This window comes from Geotrypetes seraphini, chromosome 2 (genome assembly GCF_902459505.1).
Source record: "Geotrypetes seraphini chromosome 2, aGeoSer1.1, whole genome shotgun sequence".
NCBI classification, from domain to species: domain Eukaryota; kingdom Metazoa; phylum Chordata; class Amphibia; order Gymnophiona; family Dermophiidae; genus Geotrypetes; species Geotrypetes seraphini.
In genome coordinates, this window is record NC_047085.1 from 158426445 (window position 1) to 158444262 (window position 17818).

The window sequence follows — 17818 nt, forward strand, 5'->3', positions numbered from 1 at the left end:
ATTCTGAGTCTCTTTGAACATGGTTAAACTCAAACTGTCTACCCTGAATGTGAATGGGCTTCACTCGCCCATTAAGGGTAAAAAGATACTCACTTGGTTCAAAAACGAAAAGATAGATATAGACAAGAAAAACACCTTTCAACCATTGAACATGCCAAACTCCGCAGGGAATGGGTGGGAAAGATGTGTTTTTCCTCATTTAACAGCAGGAAATGGGGAATTGCTATATTGTTTCATAAACAGTTGCCTTTAAATATTCACAAGGTGTTGCAGGTCAAGGAAGGCCATTATGTGATTGTAACCGGGGAGTTACGGGGTCAGAAAAGGCTCTTCCGTAACGTATACGCACCCAATGTGTACAATCATCAGTTCTTTTCTGATTTGATTGCCAGGATAGCCTGTACCCATATTATTAGCCTGTACTTGGGGGGGGGGGGGAATTTAACATCACTGTAGATCCGGCCATGGATTACAATCTAGGTAGATGGTGTCCGGTGGACCATGGAGCCTAGGGGGTCAACCTGCTGCTATTTTACATCCAAGCGAACATACACATTTTACTCCCATCCACATGATGTATATGCCTGCTTAGATTACAAATTGACAGCACCCTCTTCGCTCTCATGGGTGGCAGAGATGACAATTGTGGGGGTTCCCTTGTCGGACCATTCCCCGATAATCTTGGAACTTCAGATTACCTCGGATCCCCAGGAACGTTGTTGGAAATTTCTGAGTTTTCTCTACCATGACTTAGAATTCCAGCAGTATCTCCGAGACCAATGGCTGGACTATTGTCAGAATAACATGACCCAGGACATTGACCCAGTGATTTTCTGGGAGGCCTGCAAGGTGGTGATCCGGGGGCATGTTATCTCTTATATGTCCAGCAAAAGGAAAAAGCAGGATGTGGATCTTTTGCTGTTGTCTAAGGAGTTGCAACTACTAAGATGGTATCATCTGACTATCCTGAGTGTGGAAGAACACGCTCTTCTGAAAGAAGTGAGGCACATTATAGATACTATTTTGACTCAGCGGGCTTCAAAAGATCTATATTACCAAAGGTATAAACTGTACAAATGGAGTGGGAAGATGGGGAGATTTCTAGCTACTTTGGTACGTCCCTACAAAAAAGCAACAGGTCATAATGTCTATCAAAGATAAGCAAGGGCGACAATATACTCAGGAACGGCAGATTAGGCAACAATTTGTTAACTTCTATGAGGAACTTTATTCAAAGCGGCCTTTTTTGGACCAGGATAGGGATGCTTTCTTTACGGATTTGTTGTTGCCTCAGGTGACAGCCGATCAACTTGCATTACTGAATGCCCCTATCACAGCTGGCGAAGTGCAGGCTGGTATTAAAGCATTGAAACTTGCAAAAGCACCGGGACCTGGTGGGTACGGGCCAGCGTATTATAAAATATTGGCAGATTTGATTTCTCCTTCCTTGGGGCAGGCGTATAATGCTCTGAGCTCTGAAAGGGAGCTGGGGGGTTCATAATATGGCTCATGTGGTACTCTTACCTAAACTGGAAAAGGATCCTATGCAGGTGGGCTCCTATCATCCCATATCTCTCTTTAATCAGGATGCAAAACTCTTGACGGCTATTTTGGCCACTGCTAATCCATGAAGATCAAGTGGGGTTCATCTCAGGCCAGTATACCTCTATGAACCTCGCCCGAGCTATGATGGCGCTGCATTCTAGGAGGGGGCTGGAAAGTACCTCTGCTATTGCAGGGATGGACATGGAAAAAGCATTTGACAGTATCTCGTGGCAGTATTTATTTTGGGTATTAAACTGAAAGGTAATGGCGGAATAAAAATCACTAATGTAATGTATTACATCAGTACAAGGTGGAGGGGCCTATTCATAGATAAAGTTGAGGCGCAAGTGGATTTGTAGCTTATATGTTTGCCTGCAAGCAAGACTTTTGGTGAATGGGCATTATACAGATCCATTTTTCTTGGGTCGCAGGACCGGGCAGGGCAGCCCTTTATTTCCTTTTCTTTTTGTGCTGGCCCTGGAGCCTTTGGCAATTAAAATTAGAGAAGACACACAGATCGGGGCGGGGGCATTCGGATCGGGGACAAGGACAGCCACATAAATCTCTTTGCGGATGACATTTTGCTGTACCTGGACCAATTCCATCTAGACCTCCAGCGCACCCTGGATTTGGTCCGCTCCTTTGGCAACATTTCAGGGTTGAGGGTTAACTGTGACAAGTCGGAGCTTTTGCCATTAGATAATACCAGGTGGGAGGTGTGTCACATTCGCCTCTGTATCCCCTCTGGTTCGGAAACCGATGAGGTACCTGGGGGTGTATTTGAGTCCTAACTTTAGGCTAATGTATCAATAAAATATTCAGAATCATATTGAGCAGAAAAAGGCTGTGTGTGTAAAATGGAGAGAGCTGCTGCTGGGTGTGTGGAGTAGGGTAGTGCTGACCAAAATGGTATTGATTCCAAAAATACTGTATCCTTTACAGGCCCTCCCGATGTGGATAGCAAACAAAGATGTTAGGGCGTTTAGATCTATTATATCTTCTTTCATTTGGTGCCATAAAAGGGCTTGCATCAGTTATGATAAGTTGTTTCTGGAGAAACGCTGGGGGGGGGGGGGGGGGGTTGAACCTCCCAGACCTTAAGACTGTGGGATTTTCTTTCATTTTATTCATGAGGGGTGAATGGGTCACTATCAATAATATCCCCGGGGTTGGTTGGAAGCTTGGTGCTCGCTCCACTCTGTTTTGAATTTACTACATTTGAGAGCTACTGTCGTTCCCGGGGGAGCCTCTATGATACAATTATTACAGCTTGTTCGGCTGGTCTGGAGGTGGTGGCACAGGTGTCAAAACAAAAGTCCAGAAGTGTCTTTGCTATTGCAGGTGCTAAGCAATGCAACGTTCCCTTCGGGGGAGGGGCAGTCCTGGTTTCGGATCTGGGAGCAGAGAGGATGCAAGACCTTGAAAGACCTTTGGGATTTGGGGGAGGGGGGATTCCCCACATTTTCTCAAATACAGGCCCAGTGGGATTTGGCCTAGGAACCATTTTTGGACTTACCTTGAGATTCGTCATTACTATAATTCCCTGCAGCAGCAGTGGAGGGATGCTTGGCTCTGTGGTCTTCTGGATGCTCAGTTATTGCAGGTCCCAGTGGAGATGAATAAGCTATCCACGTGGTATAAGGTTTTGAAAACTGCCTCTGATCTTGGGCCAGTGGACAAAGTGGCACAGTTGTGGCAGAATGACTTAAATGTTTCATAAGATTGGATGCCTTCTCTGATCTTTTTGATAATGTGCACCTACTGGGGGGAATCGACAGATCTTAAGGAGAAGCAATTTAAATTTTTACATAGAGTATATATTTCCAGGCTCCAGTGGACCTGCATGGGGCTGTGGGAGGGGGATGGGTGCTCAAAAATGTCAACAGTCTCCAGGCACCCTTGTCCCCTATTTCTGGAGTGCCCAGTCACCGAGCTTTGGCCACAGGTCCTTCCCCTTTTGGAGAGAATAGTCAAATGCTCCTTTCCATGGGATTATAGCTTGTTGCTGCTGGGGAATCAAAGGGGGCTAATACGTGAGGGGTTCTTGATTTCCCAAAGGAAGTTTCTTTACGTGACTATCTTGGTAGTTAAAAAGCTTTTGTTGCAACATTGGGTATTGGACCGAATGGCTACATGTTCCCATTGGCTAAACCAGGTGCGGAGGTGGCCAGATTTGAAATCCAGCGCACACCCAAGGGGGGATATGTTGACCAACTGTACTACATAGATCTCTGGAAAGCATTGTTGCTCCACTGTCCTGGGGATTCTTCTGAGTAGCTGGTAAATCTTTTGGAGTCTAGGGATTTGAAGCCATGCCGGGGGCGGATTGGTTGAGCGCATAGGTGGGGGTGGCTGGGTGAAAGGGGTTTACCTGTTGAGATAAGGATGAGTGACCAGATGGTTAGAGTGAGTGTGGAAGTGTGTATGGAATGTGTGTGTGTGTGTGTGTGTGGGGGTGTTAAAAATGAAAAATGAAGCTTGCAATGGGGATGCTATGGGGATGCAATGGGGCTCCTCTGGGTTGTTTCAATTTTATATTGGTTCTTGCTGTTTTTCCTTTTACTCTTTGTATCCTTTTTGCTCATGATTCCGATTGTATTGTTGGCTGGCCCATATTGCACTTCGCAATAAATATATTACCATAAAAAAAAAAAGAAAAGAAAATATTCAGACTGGAAGTTGAACAGATAGAAGTACATAATCAAAACGAAAATATGTCCAAAATCCCACCTAAGTCGGCACTTGGACAACCTAAGACAGGTCGTCCAAATGCCAATAATTGAAACAGGTTTTGGCATCTTAGGCCTCTAGACTGCCACTGTGCGTCCAGAGCGAAAACTAAAGATTAGGTTCTTACCTCTGATAATCTTCTTTCCTGTAAATCCACACTTTATTCTGGGGCCACTGTGCGTCCAGAGCGAAAACTAAAGATTAGGTTCTTACCTCTGATAATCTTCTTTCCTGTAAATCCACACTTTATTCTGGGAATGGATGCATGTTGTGTTCCTTGGCTAGCCAAGGACTGTAGGAACTTCACTTGATAGGAGTTTCAGCTCCTTCCTTTGCAGACATCCCCTGGAGCACACTCTCTAGATAACCAGTTTTGCATTCTTAAAAGCCAAGCTGTAGGAGCTCATCTCTTTTGCTTGCGTTTCATTTCTAAAATTTTCAGTGTCTTATTTTGATTTCTTGCAGGTTTTGCCCTCATGCTGTGGAAGTTTCCTGTGGGGACATCCTTTTGGCAGGAGATCGCAGACTTTGGAGAAAGTCTGCCTCTGGGGGGTTTCCTGCTCCTGCAGTAAGCCCCCTGGACAGCCTGCACATCATGTCAGGGCTCTGGGATTGGGAGCTAGCTCACCCCAGGTTTGACCGCTAGTGGGTGGAGCGTAGGCTGTGCGGTTCCAAGGAGGTGTGCCCAGGATCGGGACTGAACTGCGTACCTTCCCAGCTGTTCTCAGAATAAAGTGGGAATGTACAAAAAGGGGCGTTTTCGAGGAGTGGCTAGGGCAGGAGATGAACAGGATATGGGCCGACCAAACATAGTCATCCTGCAGTGATAAATTGAAAGATTGATGAGGTTGCCTGGATGGAACTTACACGTTTTGACTTAAGACAAAGTGAAAGCAGGTATAAGTTCAAATTGCAATAAAGCTAGAAATATGAAGAACAGATTCATTCAAGGGGGTATCCAAAACCAGTGATCCAACAAGCATATCTGAGAGCTAAATATGCCAAGAGGGAGTTATTACAGTATAAGCCTCAGAAGAAATGCAGTGAATCCATCCTGTTTGTCCAAAAATTCTCCCCCTTTCCATAAGGATAAAAACATTGGCATGTGGTCCAACTCTGGGGGATGCAATAACGGAAAAACCAATATGCTCATATCTTCGCACTAAAAATATCAGGGAAATGATAAACATCTATTCAAATGAAGGAGTACCCCAGACAACAAGGGTATCATACAAGTTACATTACATTACAGATTTCTATTCCGCCATTACCTTTCGGTTCAAAGTGGATTACAAAAAGAGTTATGGAAGAAGGATTACAAAGTTAGATCAGAGATCGTTTCCAAGAGAGGGTTAAGTAGGATCAGAGGTTAGGGAGGGGATGGTAAGAAGGAGGCAACAACGTCAGTTTGCTTTGACAGGTGAAAGCTGGATGGTAAAATTATGTTCTTACCTGTTAATTTTCTTTCCTTAGACGCAGCAGATGAATCCAGAGACCAATGGGATAGCTCACATCTACCAGCAGGCGGAGATAGAGAAACTGATTAACAGGTGGTCCTATTGGCTGGCACTCCTCCTGTCTCATCAGTATAGCTCCTTGCCCAAGCACACGTAATCCAGCAATAGGCATAGCATGTAAAAAACTTCTTTCCCAGAACAAATCTCAAAATGTAATAATACAGAAACCAACCTGCCACAATACAAACTGCGAAACTTGCAAAAGAAAAAACCGAGACAATATCCAGAAAGGGTGGGGCTCTGGATTCATCTGCTGCGTCTAAGGGAAAGAAAATTAACAGGTAAGAACATAATTTTACCTTCCCTAGCAACAGCAGCAGATGAATCCAGAGACCAATGGGATGTAGCAAAGCAATCCTCGATCTGGGTGGGAAGCAAACGCCGCCTACGCAACAAACGAAGCACAAAACGCCCCTACCGTAAGCGCTCCCACATCCAAGCAGAAATGCGGAGAGAATGCACTCTCGTAAGACCAAGTAGACACGAGACAAATCTCCTCCAAGGAAAACCCCCTGGGCCGAGCCCCAAGAAGTAGGCATCGCTCCGGCAGAATGGTCATGAATGTCTTTCACCAACTGCTTCCCTGCCAGCAAGCAAGCATAAAGAATGTCCTCCTGGACCCATCGAGCGATGGAGGCTTTGGACGCCGCCATCTGTTTGAGGCGTCCCTTGAAGAATACAAAAAAGGTGATCTCAACAACAAGAAGGAATTAGAAACCTTGCTCGCAGAGAATGCTACGCACTTTCAAAAAAGCCAGTGAGGAAAAGCACGTCTCCCCAGTTCTCCTCCCAGGAAGAAGGAAGGCAAAGTGAGCGTGTCATAAAAGAAAGGATGACATCTCCTGAGAAGTAATTGTGGTACCGTCTGAACTGATACCCAGATTATGGAAATCAGAAATAGGAATCCCCGCTGAAAAAGGCCTGCAACCCGGAAAACTGCAGAGCCGAAGCAATGGCTACAAGAAACCCCGTGTTCCATGGCACAAGAAGGACATGAAGCCTTCGGTAACTGCGAAGAAGCACCTGAAAATTGCATTCCGGACTTTCTAATTGGTGTACAAATATACCGTACTCCGTTTAGGAACTGAACTACATGAAGCTGAGAAGTAATATACCTGGCTCTTGTAACTAACTAAGAACGGCACCAGAAGCGGAAGAGAATTGAACGCTAAGCCCCCGGCAATGCCCCTGTGCCAAAAAGGAACTCCGGAAGGGTGCAAATATGGAGAAGTATCCAAGAAAGGAAAACCCCCCAAAAGGAAGCAGAAGCCACAGGTTAAGACGTCTGTAGCACCTGGATAAGAGAAGAAACAACCTGCTTCGCATAACAGGTCAGTCATGACTACTCAAAAGCTAGGTCGTAATACCAAAGTAGTACGAATATCCATATTGAGCGGACCCTAGGTGAGCAAATCCGGACATACTCGTAAACTTCATAGTCCGGCTGTCGAAAGACTCATCAGATCCGCATCTCAAGGATGGTGCAGCCAAGCCAGAGATTCTACAAATACTGTGCCCGGAAAGCGAGCTCGAGATAGCAAATCCAAGCTAAGATCAGCCAGGGGAAAACACTGAAAAAAGGGAGAAACGAGAGGCGAGAAAGAAGCCACACTGCTACTCCCTCAGACTCCCCGTCCCTGTGCCGGCTGAAGAAGCTAGAAAGCTTGGAATGTTGAGACGAGGCCATGAGGTCTAGGACCAGGAGATCCCGCATCCATAAAAAGAGCTGGAACGCCTGAGCCAAAATTCCCAATATCCAAGATGCAGAAGATTTCACTGCTGACTGTCCAGCACCTCTTATTTGTATTTGCTTCCAGTGTACTTGTATTCATTGATTCTATTTTGTAACTTATCGCTGACTGTCCAGCGCCTCTTGTTGTAAACCGCCTCGAACTACCATGGCTTTGGCGGATATATAAGAAAATTAATGATTATTACTCACCTATACATCTTCTAGAGCGTACACAGCGCTGCACATATTAACATACACAAAATGGGTCATGCTCCGATGGCACGGAGAGAAAGTCTATCCACATTCTTTCCTGACTCATAACATGAATCGACAACAGAAGAGGAAGATGAGGGTCCACCCATCGAAGTAGAACCACAACAGTACCCGCCAACTGAGTACAGCACCTACTGCCCAGGCTGTAGAGAAACACCCCCCTCATAATACTGACTGAAAAGACCTACAGTGTCACTCCGGAAGAATGGTCTGAAGCTCCAGAAAGGTAGCCTGACCATGCTCTAGAGTAGACGAGCGAACAAGTACTGAGTCGCCTATTAATACCAGACTCCTGGAGCTGAGGATGGAAGGTATCCAGCCCCCCAACCCGACAACCCGGGATGTGTGGTGACCATAAGCTAGTCCAGCAAAGACCGAGGCATGCCTTTGCACAGAGAAATCTCGGTGAGCCACCAAATCCTACAGAGCTATGCTTGAGGAGCCTACCAAAGAATTGGAGCCCTGAGATATCGGGAACCACCGGAACAAAAGCGACTGCTGAAGCGTTAGCATGGGAAAGCAAGCCGAAGTTCCCAGGGGAGTCAGCAACATGGAACCTTAAACCGGTACAGAATCCCATACTCTTGGTCATAGTGACCGAAGAAGAAGAACGCAAACCTGAGACTGAAACACCTCGTCCCAGCCTCAGGAAAGAACTCAGTTCACTCCCATATGAATAAAAAACAGCTTCCCGATATACCTGTAGGTAGTACAAGAGAAAAGAGCGCCATGCAAATTCGAAGTCTAAAGAACCGAGTAAAGAAACCACCCCCTATCAAGGCAGGCAAATGGCCCGATCAGACGACGTCCAAATCAAGCAGCCAGACAAGAAGAAGGTAGGCATAACGCCCGGAAGTGCCAAAAATTACTGCCATCATGAATTAAAATGAACGTGAAGCCTTGGGTGGCGTGGGGCGAAACCGAAAGCGTTGCTCCAAGAGAGGCAAGCAAACCAAGCACCGATTCGGAGTCCAGTGCAATTACCGGCGATGCGAGAGCCATATTGGGATATGAGAGAATACGCCTGTGAGACTGATCGCCGTAAAGAACTCCCACTAATCGACCCCAACAAGAAAACTGCAACATGTCCCTGCACCTTTGGACCGGGGGAACCAGAATTACCGTCTCGAGCGCTAGGAAGCCTCGAAGGGGACCCTGCACCCGCACCACCTTTGGCTGCCCAACATACAGGGAGGTGCAGAAAGAACCGGCAAGGGGAAAGAGGATGCCTAGTTGACCAGTCATGCTCACGTTCTCCTCCCCCTCCCCTCTGCTAGGACATCAAAGGAGTCAGCAGACCCCTATCAAACGACACCCGGGAGGCCGGGGAACGGGCTGGACGAGAGTGGTAAGCTCTGGACGAAAAAAAACCACCTGGAGAAGACCCCAGGTTCGTAGCATAAGAAAGATGGTAAGAAGAAGAAGAACCCGGCCAACCTGAACTATACAGCCTGGAGACTGAAAAGAAGGGTCGGAACAGCTAGTAGTGACATAACACCACTTAAGCGTCCCGTAAAACCAACTGCTCTGAAAGGGAAGACCTCACAGTAAGGCACCAACAGGATACAGGGACCCTTGGCAAAGTCCGTGAATCTGGATGGCCGAAAAAGAAGACTCCCCTCCCGAAATAGAAACATCAAGGAGAAGGCAAAACAGCCTGGGCTTCCGCCTCCAAGAGTAGCCTAGTACATGGCATCAAGGAGATGGGAATGCTCGAAGAACTATGTGCACAGGGAAAACTAAGGGGCTACGTAGCCGACAGCAGGAGAATAAGGTGCCACGTAATCCGGAATGGCCACCAGGAAACACAGTCCTGGCGTTGCTCCAGAAATGAATGAAACTGAGCCCTGCACACTGGAAAAGGCTAGGTGCTACCAAGCCATCCCGCGCCATCAGCACCGTGCAGGTCAACCGGATACCTAGCACTCCAGTACCAGGAAAATTGTTATAGCACTACCCCAAGGCACCAAGCAGAGGAAAACAGACCCCAGGCAGAATCCTTACCATACAGTCACCCTGGGAGATAATAGGATAGGACTGAACCAAGATCCGTAAACTCCCTGCTGCTGATCTCCCTCAGTGGCAATTTGCCTGTATCGACTCAGTGCAGGGAGAAGCTGCAGCTGAGAAACCAAGCATGGGTCTCCCACTCCAGCAACCCGAGGCACAGCCAGAAGGCTCCTCAAGAACTGCCGCTGGAGAAAAACTCTCACAGGGAATCAAACTGATGCAGCAACAGCAAATGTAACCCACCACCGCATCAATTTGTATTACCCTCTTTTTTTTTTAAATAAAAAGAATAGGGAGACTGCGGGGAGCGCCGAGAGAAGTCAGCTGCCGAACCGACTCCGAGGACGCAGCGGCGCCCCCGCCAGCATCTGAGCCTTAGCGCGAGCCTCCTGCTCGCTGAAAGGCACCGGCTCCGCAAACATGTCCATGCGTGCAACCGGAACCCCGCCGCGGCCTACGCCGGGTAAACGGCAGCTGTAGGGAACAGGTCGGAAACGGTAGGGCCCTCCCGACCAATCATTAGCACAAGCCCGCGTCTCCCGCACGCGGGAAGGAACCGGCTCGGCCAATCGCGCCCAATTTAGAAAGTTGGAGCCCACCAGGCGAAAATAAGTCTAAAACACGAGCGAACTGTCCCAAGTGCAGTGAGTCAGAAATAAATAATCAAGGTGGCTAACCACGCGACTGCACAGCCGCAGTTTCCACCGAATTTACAAAAAAAAAAAACATAACCGACAGAACTCAGGACACCAACAACAAACCCTGCAGTTCCAAGACAATTGCAAAAACAAAAACTCACAGCTCCAACCCACTAGGAAATATAAACCACAGTTGAAAAACACAAAAAGAAATACTCACAACCTTGTCGGCAGGGCTGGCAGACGCCGGCAGACACCGGCCGAGCCCCACAGGAAGGGCACATTCATATATAGTAAGTTAGGTCTCTTTTTTTTTTTTTTTTTTAATAAGGGAAAGAAGAAAAAGAGAGACCTAAGTATACCCTCTATCACCGGAGGGAGGGTGAGGCAGGGACAAGGGAGGGCCCAAGTGTAACCTCCAAAGCTGGCACCGATTAGCCGGACACCCCTGTCTCACTGAAGAGAAGATCTCAACAGGAGAAATAAATCAACCAGCTCACTGAAGAGAAAGCCTCAACAGGAGAAAAGAAAGGCCCCATCACAGCCAGAGTCCAGGAGCTAGGGGAACAGCGACCACACCTGCTGGGAGATAGAGAATACTGATGAGACAGGAGGAGTACCAGCCTATAAGACCGCCTGTTAATCAGTTTCTCCATCTCCACCTGCTGGTAGATGTGGGCTATTCCCCATTGGTCTCTGGATTCATCTGCTGCTGTTGCTAGGGAATGATCCATATACTTGAAAATCCCATTTAGCTACAGCTATTATGGATTCCAACAGCTCTTATGTTATATACATGATTCAATGTCCCTGTCAAAAATTATACATTGGCCGCAGGCAGGCAGGTAGACCGATAAAAAATGAGACTGACATTGGGCTTTAATGAATCATTCATTACAGGACCTGAGATGGTGTGTCATTGATAAGGTAAAAGCAGGATGGGAGGGAGGTAACGTTGATAAGATTCTGAATTTGAAAGAACTAATATGGATATTTGAATTAAATACTGTCATGCCTAATAGCCTAAATGAGAGTGAAGAATGGTTAATAGTAACTGTTATTTACCGGCCTTTATGCGAGGAAAATAAACAAAAACAAGAAAAAAAAAGGAAACCGATATGGTTCTCCAAACTAGTGGCAGAACATATAGAGACATAAGAGTTGGTATTCATAAAATATAAAAAGAGATTAGGTTTTTACCTTGAAATAATCTTTTTCAGTAGATAAGGATGGTATGCTGAACCAAGGATCTTGCATCTGCTCCCACAAGTCTGTTGCAGGAGATACTGATCACTGTTTTAGTACCTTCTCCTTCTCCCTGCTGCCCCCAGTCAGTTACCATAGTTTCAAAGCCAGTGACGGCCCTACAAGAGAGAACAGGGAGACCCTCCCCTAAGACTTTGATCTGCTCATAAATATAACACATAGCTTATAAACATGTCATGGAGAGGAAAGGAACAAATAACCTTTATTAGCAAAAGGCCATCAGAAACTGTGGAACTCTGGATAAACTCCAAGTAACAATATACAGGGAATATATAATGTATTCCAATTTACTACAGCTGGCAGAAAGGTCAGAAATGCAGCCTTAGAGCAGCAGGAGGTCCAGAAAGGCAAATCGACAATGACAGGCAGGGGGTTCAGCATACCATCCCTATCTACTGGAAAATATATTATTAAGGTAAGAACCTAATCTCTATTTCCAGTGCAATAGGGATGGTATGCTGAACAATGGGACATACCTAAGCAGTCTCAGAAACCCCAAGAGGGAGGTGCACTGTACTACAACCATCACCCTAGGTGAAGGTTGGGGGGGGGGCTCTAGCCAGACCAAATGGTAGAGCTTTGACTTGAAATGCTACTCCAAGACATGAAACGAAGGAAGCGCTTATGATCTGGAAATACTGGGATGTGGAGATAAGCCTCCATCAAGTTCAGTGCCGCCAGGAACTCCCCCAGATGTACTGAGGCAATGACTGACCGGAGTCCCCATATGAAAAAGAGGCACTTTGAGAGCTGCATTGATGTACCTGAGGTCTAGGATTGGTCTCCAATCTTCTGAGACTTTCTTGGGCACAATGAAGTATACGGAGTATATGCCGGAGTCCAAATCTGCATCTGGTGCCTGACAGTAGCCTTGACTGCTTTCTCTGGTCTGTCCGCAGGCGAGTCCATTAACCAGGTAGACAGAGAATGAGCAAATTCAACATGTAGCTGTCCCCGATGGTCAGTTGCGATAGCCTCCTAAGCTGCCAGAAGTCCTGCAGCCTGCCTCCAATCTTGCTTGGGGAGGCTGATGTCATTGCTATGTCTTGGGCTGATCTCCTGGCTGGGAGTTGGAGCCCTGGGATTTTTTTTAAAAAAGTTTCCGGAGATTCTCTGCTATGGGCTCTGAAAGGACCTCTGGTACAAGGACCCAGAAGAGAAAATGCGGGAATGGCAGGAGCCACAAAAGGACCCATGGATTTGCCCTTTAGAGGTCCTAGGCCCGATGTCAGGGAGCAAATTTGGGTGGCAATCCTGAAAACTAGCCATGAGGTCATCCAACCCCTGGCCAAACAGCATATTGCCCCTGAAAAGGAAGCATACTGAGCATGGTTTTGGAGGTAGAATTCCCCAGCCCCATGTCTGATCCACAGGATTCTGTGAGCAAAAACAGAAAAAGATGAGACTTTGTCCACTACCTGAAGCAGATCATACAAAACATCAGGGAGGGGAATCCAAAACGTACCACTTGAGTAATGCAATTTAGAATGACATGCTCGAGCCACAAAGGAGGCTGCTGCAGCAGCCCGCACTGCTAGAGACAAGGCCTCAAACTGCCTTTTAAGCAACATGTCCAGACTGTGATCCTGTTGATCCTTAAGCACCACACCCCCTCATTGGGAAGGGATGTGCGCTTGATCACCTGAGCCACTAGAGTCCAATTTAGGCATAGTAAACATTTGCTGGAACTAGAGCATGACATGGGGTAAAATTTGTTCCTGTCCCCTCAGGAAATCAATTTTCCCGTCCCTGGGAATTCTGTTGCTGTCCCATTCCTGTAAGCTCTACCTTAATTGTACAAACCTCGACCCTTTATGATTTTTGAGGCTTGTGCAGATGAGGACAGAGCTTGCAGGAATGGGGCAGTGACAGGAAAAGAACTCACCGGGATGGGAAAATGAGTTCCCGCGGGGATGGGGAAAAATTTGTCCCTGTGTCATTCTCTAGCTGGAGTTCCTGATCCATAAGAAAAACCTGGACATTGCTTTTGCCACTTTAAGGGAGCCATCCAGGTTCTCCCAGTGCTCAGAAATCAGGACTTTCATATCCGGATGCCACGAAAAGGTTTGCAGAAGAAATAACTTATTGGGGGCAACAGAGAGCAGGGAGATGTATTGAAAACAGTGATCAGCATCTCTTGCAACGGACTTGGGGGAGCGGATGCAAGACCCTTGGTTCAGCATACCATCCCTATTGCACTGGAAGAATACTATTATGCTTTTAAACATAAAATTTATTTAAGCAAGAATACCACAGGTAGTGATTGGTAGGCTAAGAGAAAATCAGTGTATGGTGGGGTAGTCAAACTAAAGGCAAGAGCCTCAATACTTGCACAAAAATATGAATCAACAAGAATTATGGGGAGATTTACATATATAATGGGCAAATCGCTTCTTTTAACAGATCTGTGAATAAAATTAAAACAACCAAGCAGAAAGGGCTTGGGTAAGATAGGAGATATCAGTTTTTAAGCAAGATTTCAATTTTTCAAGTTTATATATTTCAAGATAAGATCCTGATTAGTATAAATTTATTGCTAAGAGAACAAACATTTAGCTTATTTGTATGATTTACTTACTAACTTTTGAAGAAATTTACCCAAATCCTACTTATTTCTGAAGGGCAGGTACAGCTGGCAGATATAGAACCCAGATTTAAAGGAACAGATACTGTTTAATGGAGTTCTTACCTTATAATGAGGATGGAGAGCATTAAATACTCGTGTCCCCAATGAGTGGTAATGAACTATGGCATATCCAAAGTCAGCAAAGGAGCAATAAGCATAACTAGGCAGCAAAGCAAAAGAAATGCATAGGACATAGTGGGTGCAACTTAGGAGTGCTTAAAGGAGCAGAACCTGCTCCTATTTCACATTCCTTCACTGTACACCAAATAACGTACTTCAAGTAAATAGTAGATGGTTACAAGTGTTATTCCTGGGTCACAAGGGAGGGGCTAAAATATCACAGTTTAGGATGAAGTGAAAATAGTTACAACAAACATGGGTTTCTTCACGGAAAGAGTGGTTGATCATTGGAACAAGCTTCCAGTGGAGGTGATCGAGGCCAGCAGCGTGCCAGACTTTAAGAATAAATGGGATACCTATGTGGGATCCCTACAAGGGTCGAGTTAAGGAATTGGGTCATTAGGGCATAGACTTAAGGGGATGGGTCAGTAGAGTGGGCAGACTTGATGGGCTATAGCCCTTTTCTGCCATCATCTTTCTATGTTTCTATAGGAAGTATTTCTTCACGGATTTAATCCAAACTGGCACCCAAGTAATTTCCTAAACCTAATCTAGAGAAATACTGGCAAAAATAATTATATTTATTTTCTATATGAAATATAGAAAACAGAAAAAAAAATGAGCCAGTTTATGAGCTTTTGAAACCAAATCAGTCCCTTCTGCTAATGTAATCACAAAGATTTTTTATAACATTTCTGGCTTTTTATTAATGCAATAAAAAGTACCCTCAACCCTCTATAGCACAACTTTAGGCCTCTGCTCAAAATTAAGAGAAAGGGGATGGGACTTGATATACCACCTTTCTATACTTACAAAGCGGTTTATATATTATATACATAATATGACCATACATCCCATTTTGACTGGGACCATCCTTTTTCAGATCCCCTGTCCCGTTGTCACCACGCACAGCTTCGGGACACCGAAATGTCCCATTTTCAGAGATGCTGCCTGGCTGGCCCGGAACTTCATCTGTGACATCAGGATTAACGTCGGGGAGAAAACTTCTGGGCCGGCGCCTAGACATGTCTTTCCTGCAGTTGTTGCGACAGGCAGGAAGCAGCAGCAGGCGGCAGCAGACCGGGTGAGGGGAGAAGAAGAATCGGCGGTAGGTTTCGGAGGGAGGGAGCCTGGCTGGCTGGCTTTGGGGATGGGACAAAGGCTGGAAGGCAGAGAAGGGACATAGGAAGCAGGGAGGGAGGAAGGAGAGAAAGAGGCAGAGAAAGGGGTGGGGGTTGTAAATAGAAGAAAGACTAGAAAAGAAAGGCCTGGACCAAAGGGGAAAGACAAGAGGCAGATGCAGGACTATGGGAGGTTCAGACAGCGGGGGGAGAGACCCTGAGGAAGAACAGAGAGATCAAGATCATAACAGAGGAGGGAGAGAGAGGGAGACCTGGACCCAAAGGGGAAGGGGCTGGAGAAAGACAGTATTGGATGCACAGTCAGAAGGAAGTGTAACCAGAGACTCATGAAATCACCAGACAACAAAGGTAGGAAAAATGATTTTATTTTCAATTTAGAGATCAAAATGTGTCAGTTTTGAGAATTTATATCTGCAGTCTATATTTTGCACTATATTTGCCTATTTTTCTATAGTTACTGAGGTGACACTGTATATTTTAAAGTCATCTGCCTTGACATCTTTGAAAAAAAACCAAAACTCGTAAATAATTAACATTTTCTCTAAGTACAGTGTGCTTTGTGAGTTGTTGTTGTTTTTTTTAGTTTTATGGTTACCATTATGAATTAATAAGATAGTGTGTTCATGAAAAATGAATGGAAGAAATTGGGGGCGGGATTGGGGACGGGGCTACGGCGGGGATGGGGCAGGACTGAAAATTAATAGATGTCCTGTTTTGATGAAAAAATAAATGGTCACGTTATATATACAGGTACTTTTTTGTACCTTGGGCAATGGAGAGTTAAGTAACTTGCCCACAATCACAAAGAGCTGCAGTAGGAATTGAACCCAGTTCTCCAGGCCACTGAATTAACCATTACAAAACTCCTCCACTCTATAAAATAAGTGATTGACAAAGAAAGCAAGGTAGTTGGTGGTAGGAAGGAAAAAAAATACCAGTTTAATTATTAAGTATATACAATATATAACTTTAAAAGAGCTTACCCTGATATTTTCTAACTGCAGCAGACGCACTGTGTAATAGGATTTGATGTCTTCTGATAAGAATTTCACTAAAAGCCCTGCTTCCAAAAATGGCATAATTCCCTCTTCTCGGGTTGGCCAGTACTGTGCACATTTTATCTGAATTTGAAAACAAGTAATAGCATGTTAAAGCATGGATATATTTATTTAACAAATTTCTAACCTGCTTAAAACCTAAGTGGTTTACATAAAACAGATATCAGCATGGAAATATCACATATATAAGTAAGCAAATAACATCTAAAATATTTACAATCAGAATCACAATTCAATCAAGAGGATATCTCCATTAACATAACTGTCCACAGCAGTTTCCCAAGTTCTCAAATATCATAGAACAGCTTTAACTGTCCTATCAATTTACTCTACAGTAAAGCATCTGCAACTAATATTATAGATGCTCCCATAATAGCATCTATAACCGCATCTGAAGCTTTTACAATCAGAATCATAGCTCAATCAAGAAATGCCTCCACAAAGTTGTCTTCAGCAATTTCTTGAATTTTTGAATATCAAACAGCAGCCTCAACTGTCTTATCGTATTACACCTACAACTGATATTATGGATGTTCTCATATTAGCATAATGCACTTTTGCTAATTCATCCACTGATAGCTGAAACATTCCCTCTGATCTTAATGATCTATAAGGCTGATAAAGTTTCATCATTTACCGTAACTGATGTTATCCGGAAACAGCAGGCAGATATTCTCACATGTGAGTGACGTCATCCACAGAGTCCGGTACGAACAAGAGTAAAAGTACTTGCTAAGTTTTCAGAAACTTCGTGAGTGTCTTCCCATGTTGGCTCGTAGTACCTCAGTTCTGTAAGCAAGCTAAGAAGCCAACCAGGGGAGTTGGAGGGATGCGAGAATATCTGCCTGCTGGCCCATGTGGGACTCCCTAGCTTACTATAATGGGATGGAGGGTGAGTTAGTTGGCCATTAAGAAAATTAATTCTGCAATACCGCTTAGCTGAAATGACCATCTCATCTGGAATAGGATTCTAGACAGTAGTGAGATGATGTTGCAGGATATTGCCTCTTATATGAATTAAGAAGCAGATTTTTGAAGAGGCTTAGAAGCTTAAGCCTTAGTTTTTGATCGTGTTAAAAAGTTCCAATTCTGCTCATGCTGAGTAAGTTTTTTGAGTAGCAGCCTCTATACTGTCATTGAAGAGTTCCTCCCCAAGACAAG

General features: G+C 45.1%; 1 protein-coding gene across 6 annotated transcripts in view; it reads right to left on the reverse strand.

Annotated features, from left to right (window-relative positions):
• The window catches only part of PTPN2 (protein tyrosine phosphatase non-receptor type 2), a 145234-nt gene that overhangs the window by 55221 nt on the left and 72195 nt on the right, over positions 1–17818 (reverse strand). For all 6 annotated transcript variants that reach the window (XM_033934134.1, XM_033934136.1, XM_033934135.1 and 3 more), the window contains one exon: positions 16583–16720. In XM_033934134.1, coding sequence (XP_033790025.1) covers positions 16583–16720 — 138 coding nt within the window. The remainder of the gene's footprint in view (positions 1–16582; positions 16721–17818) is intronic.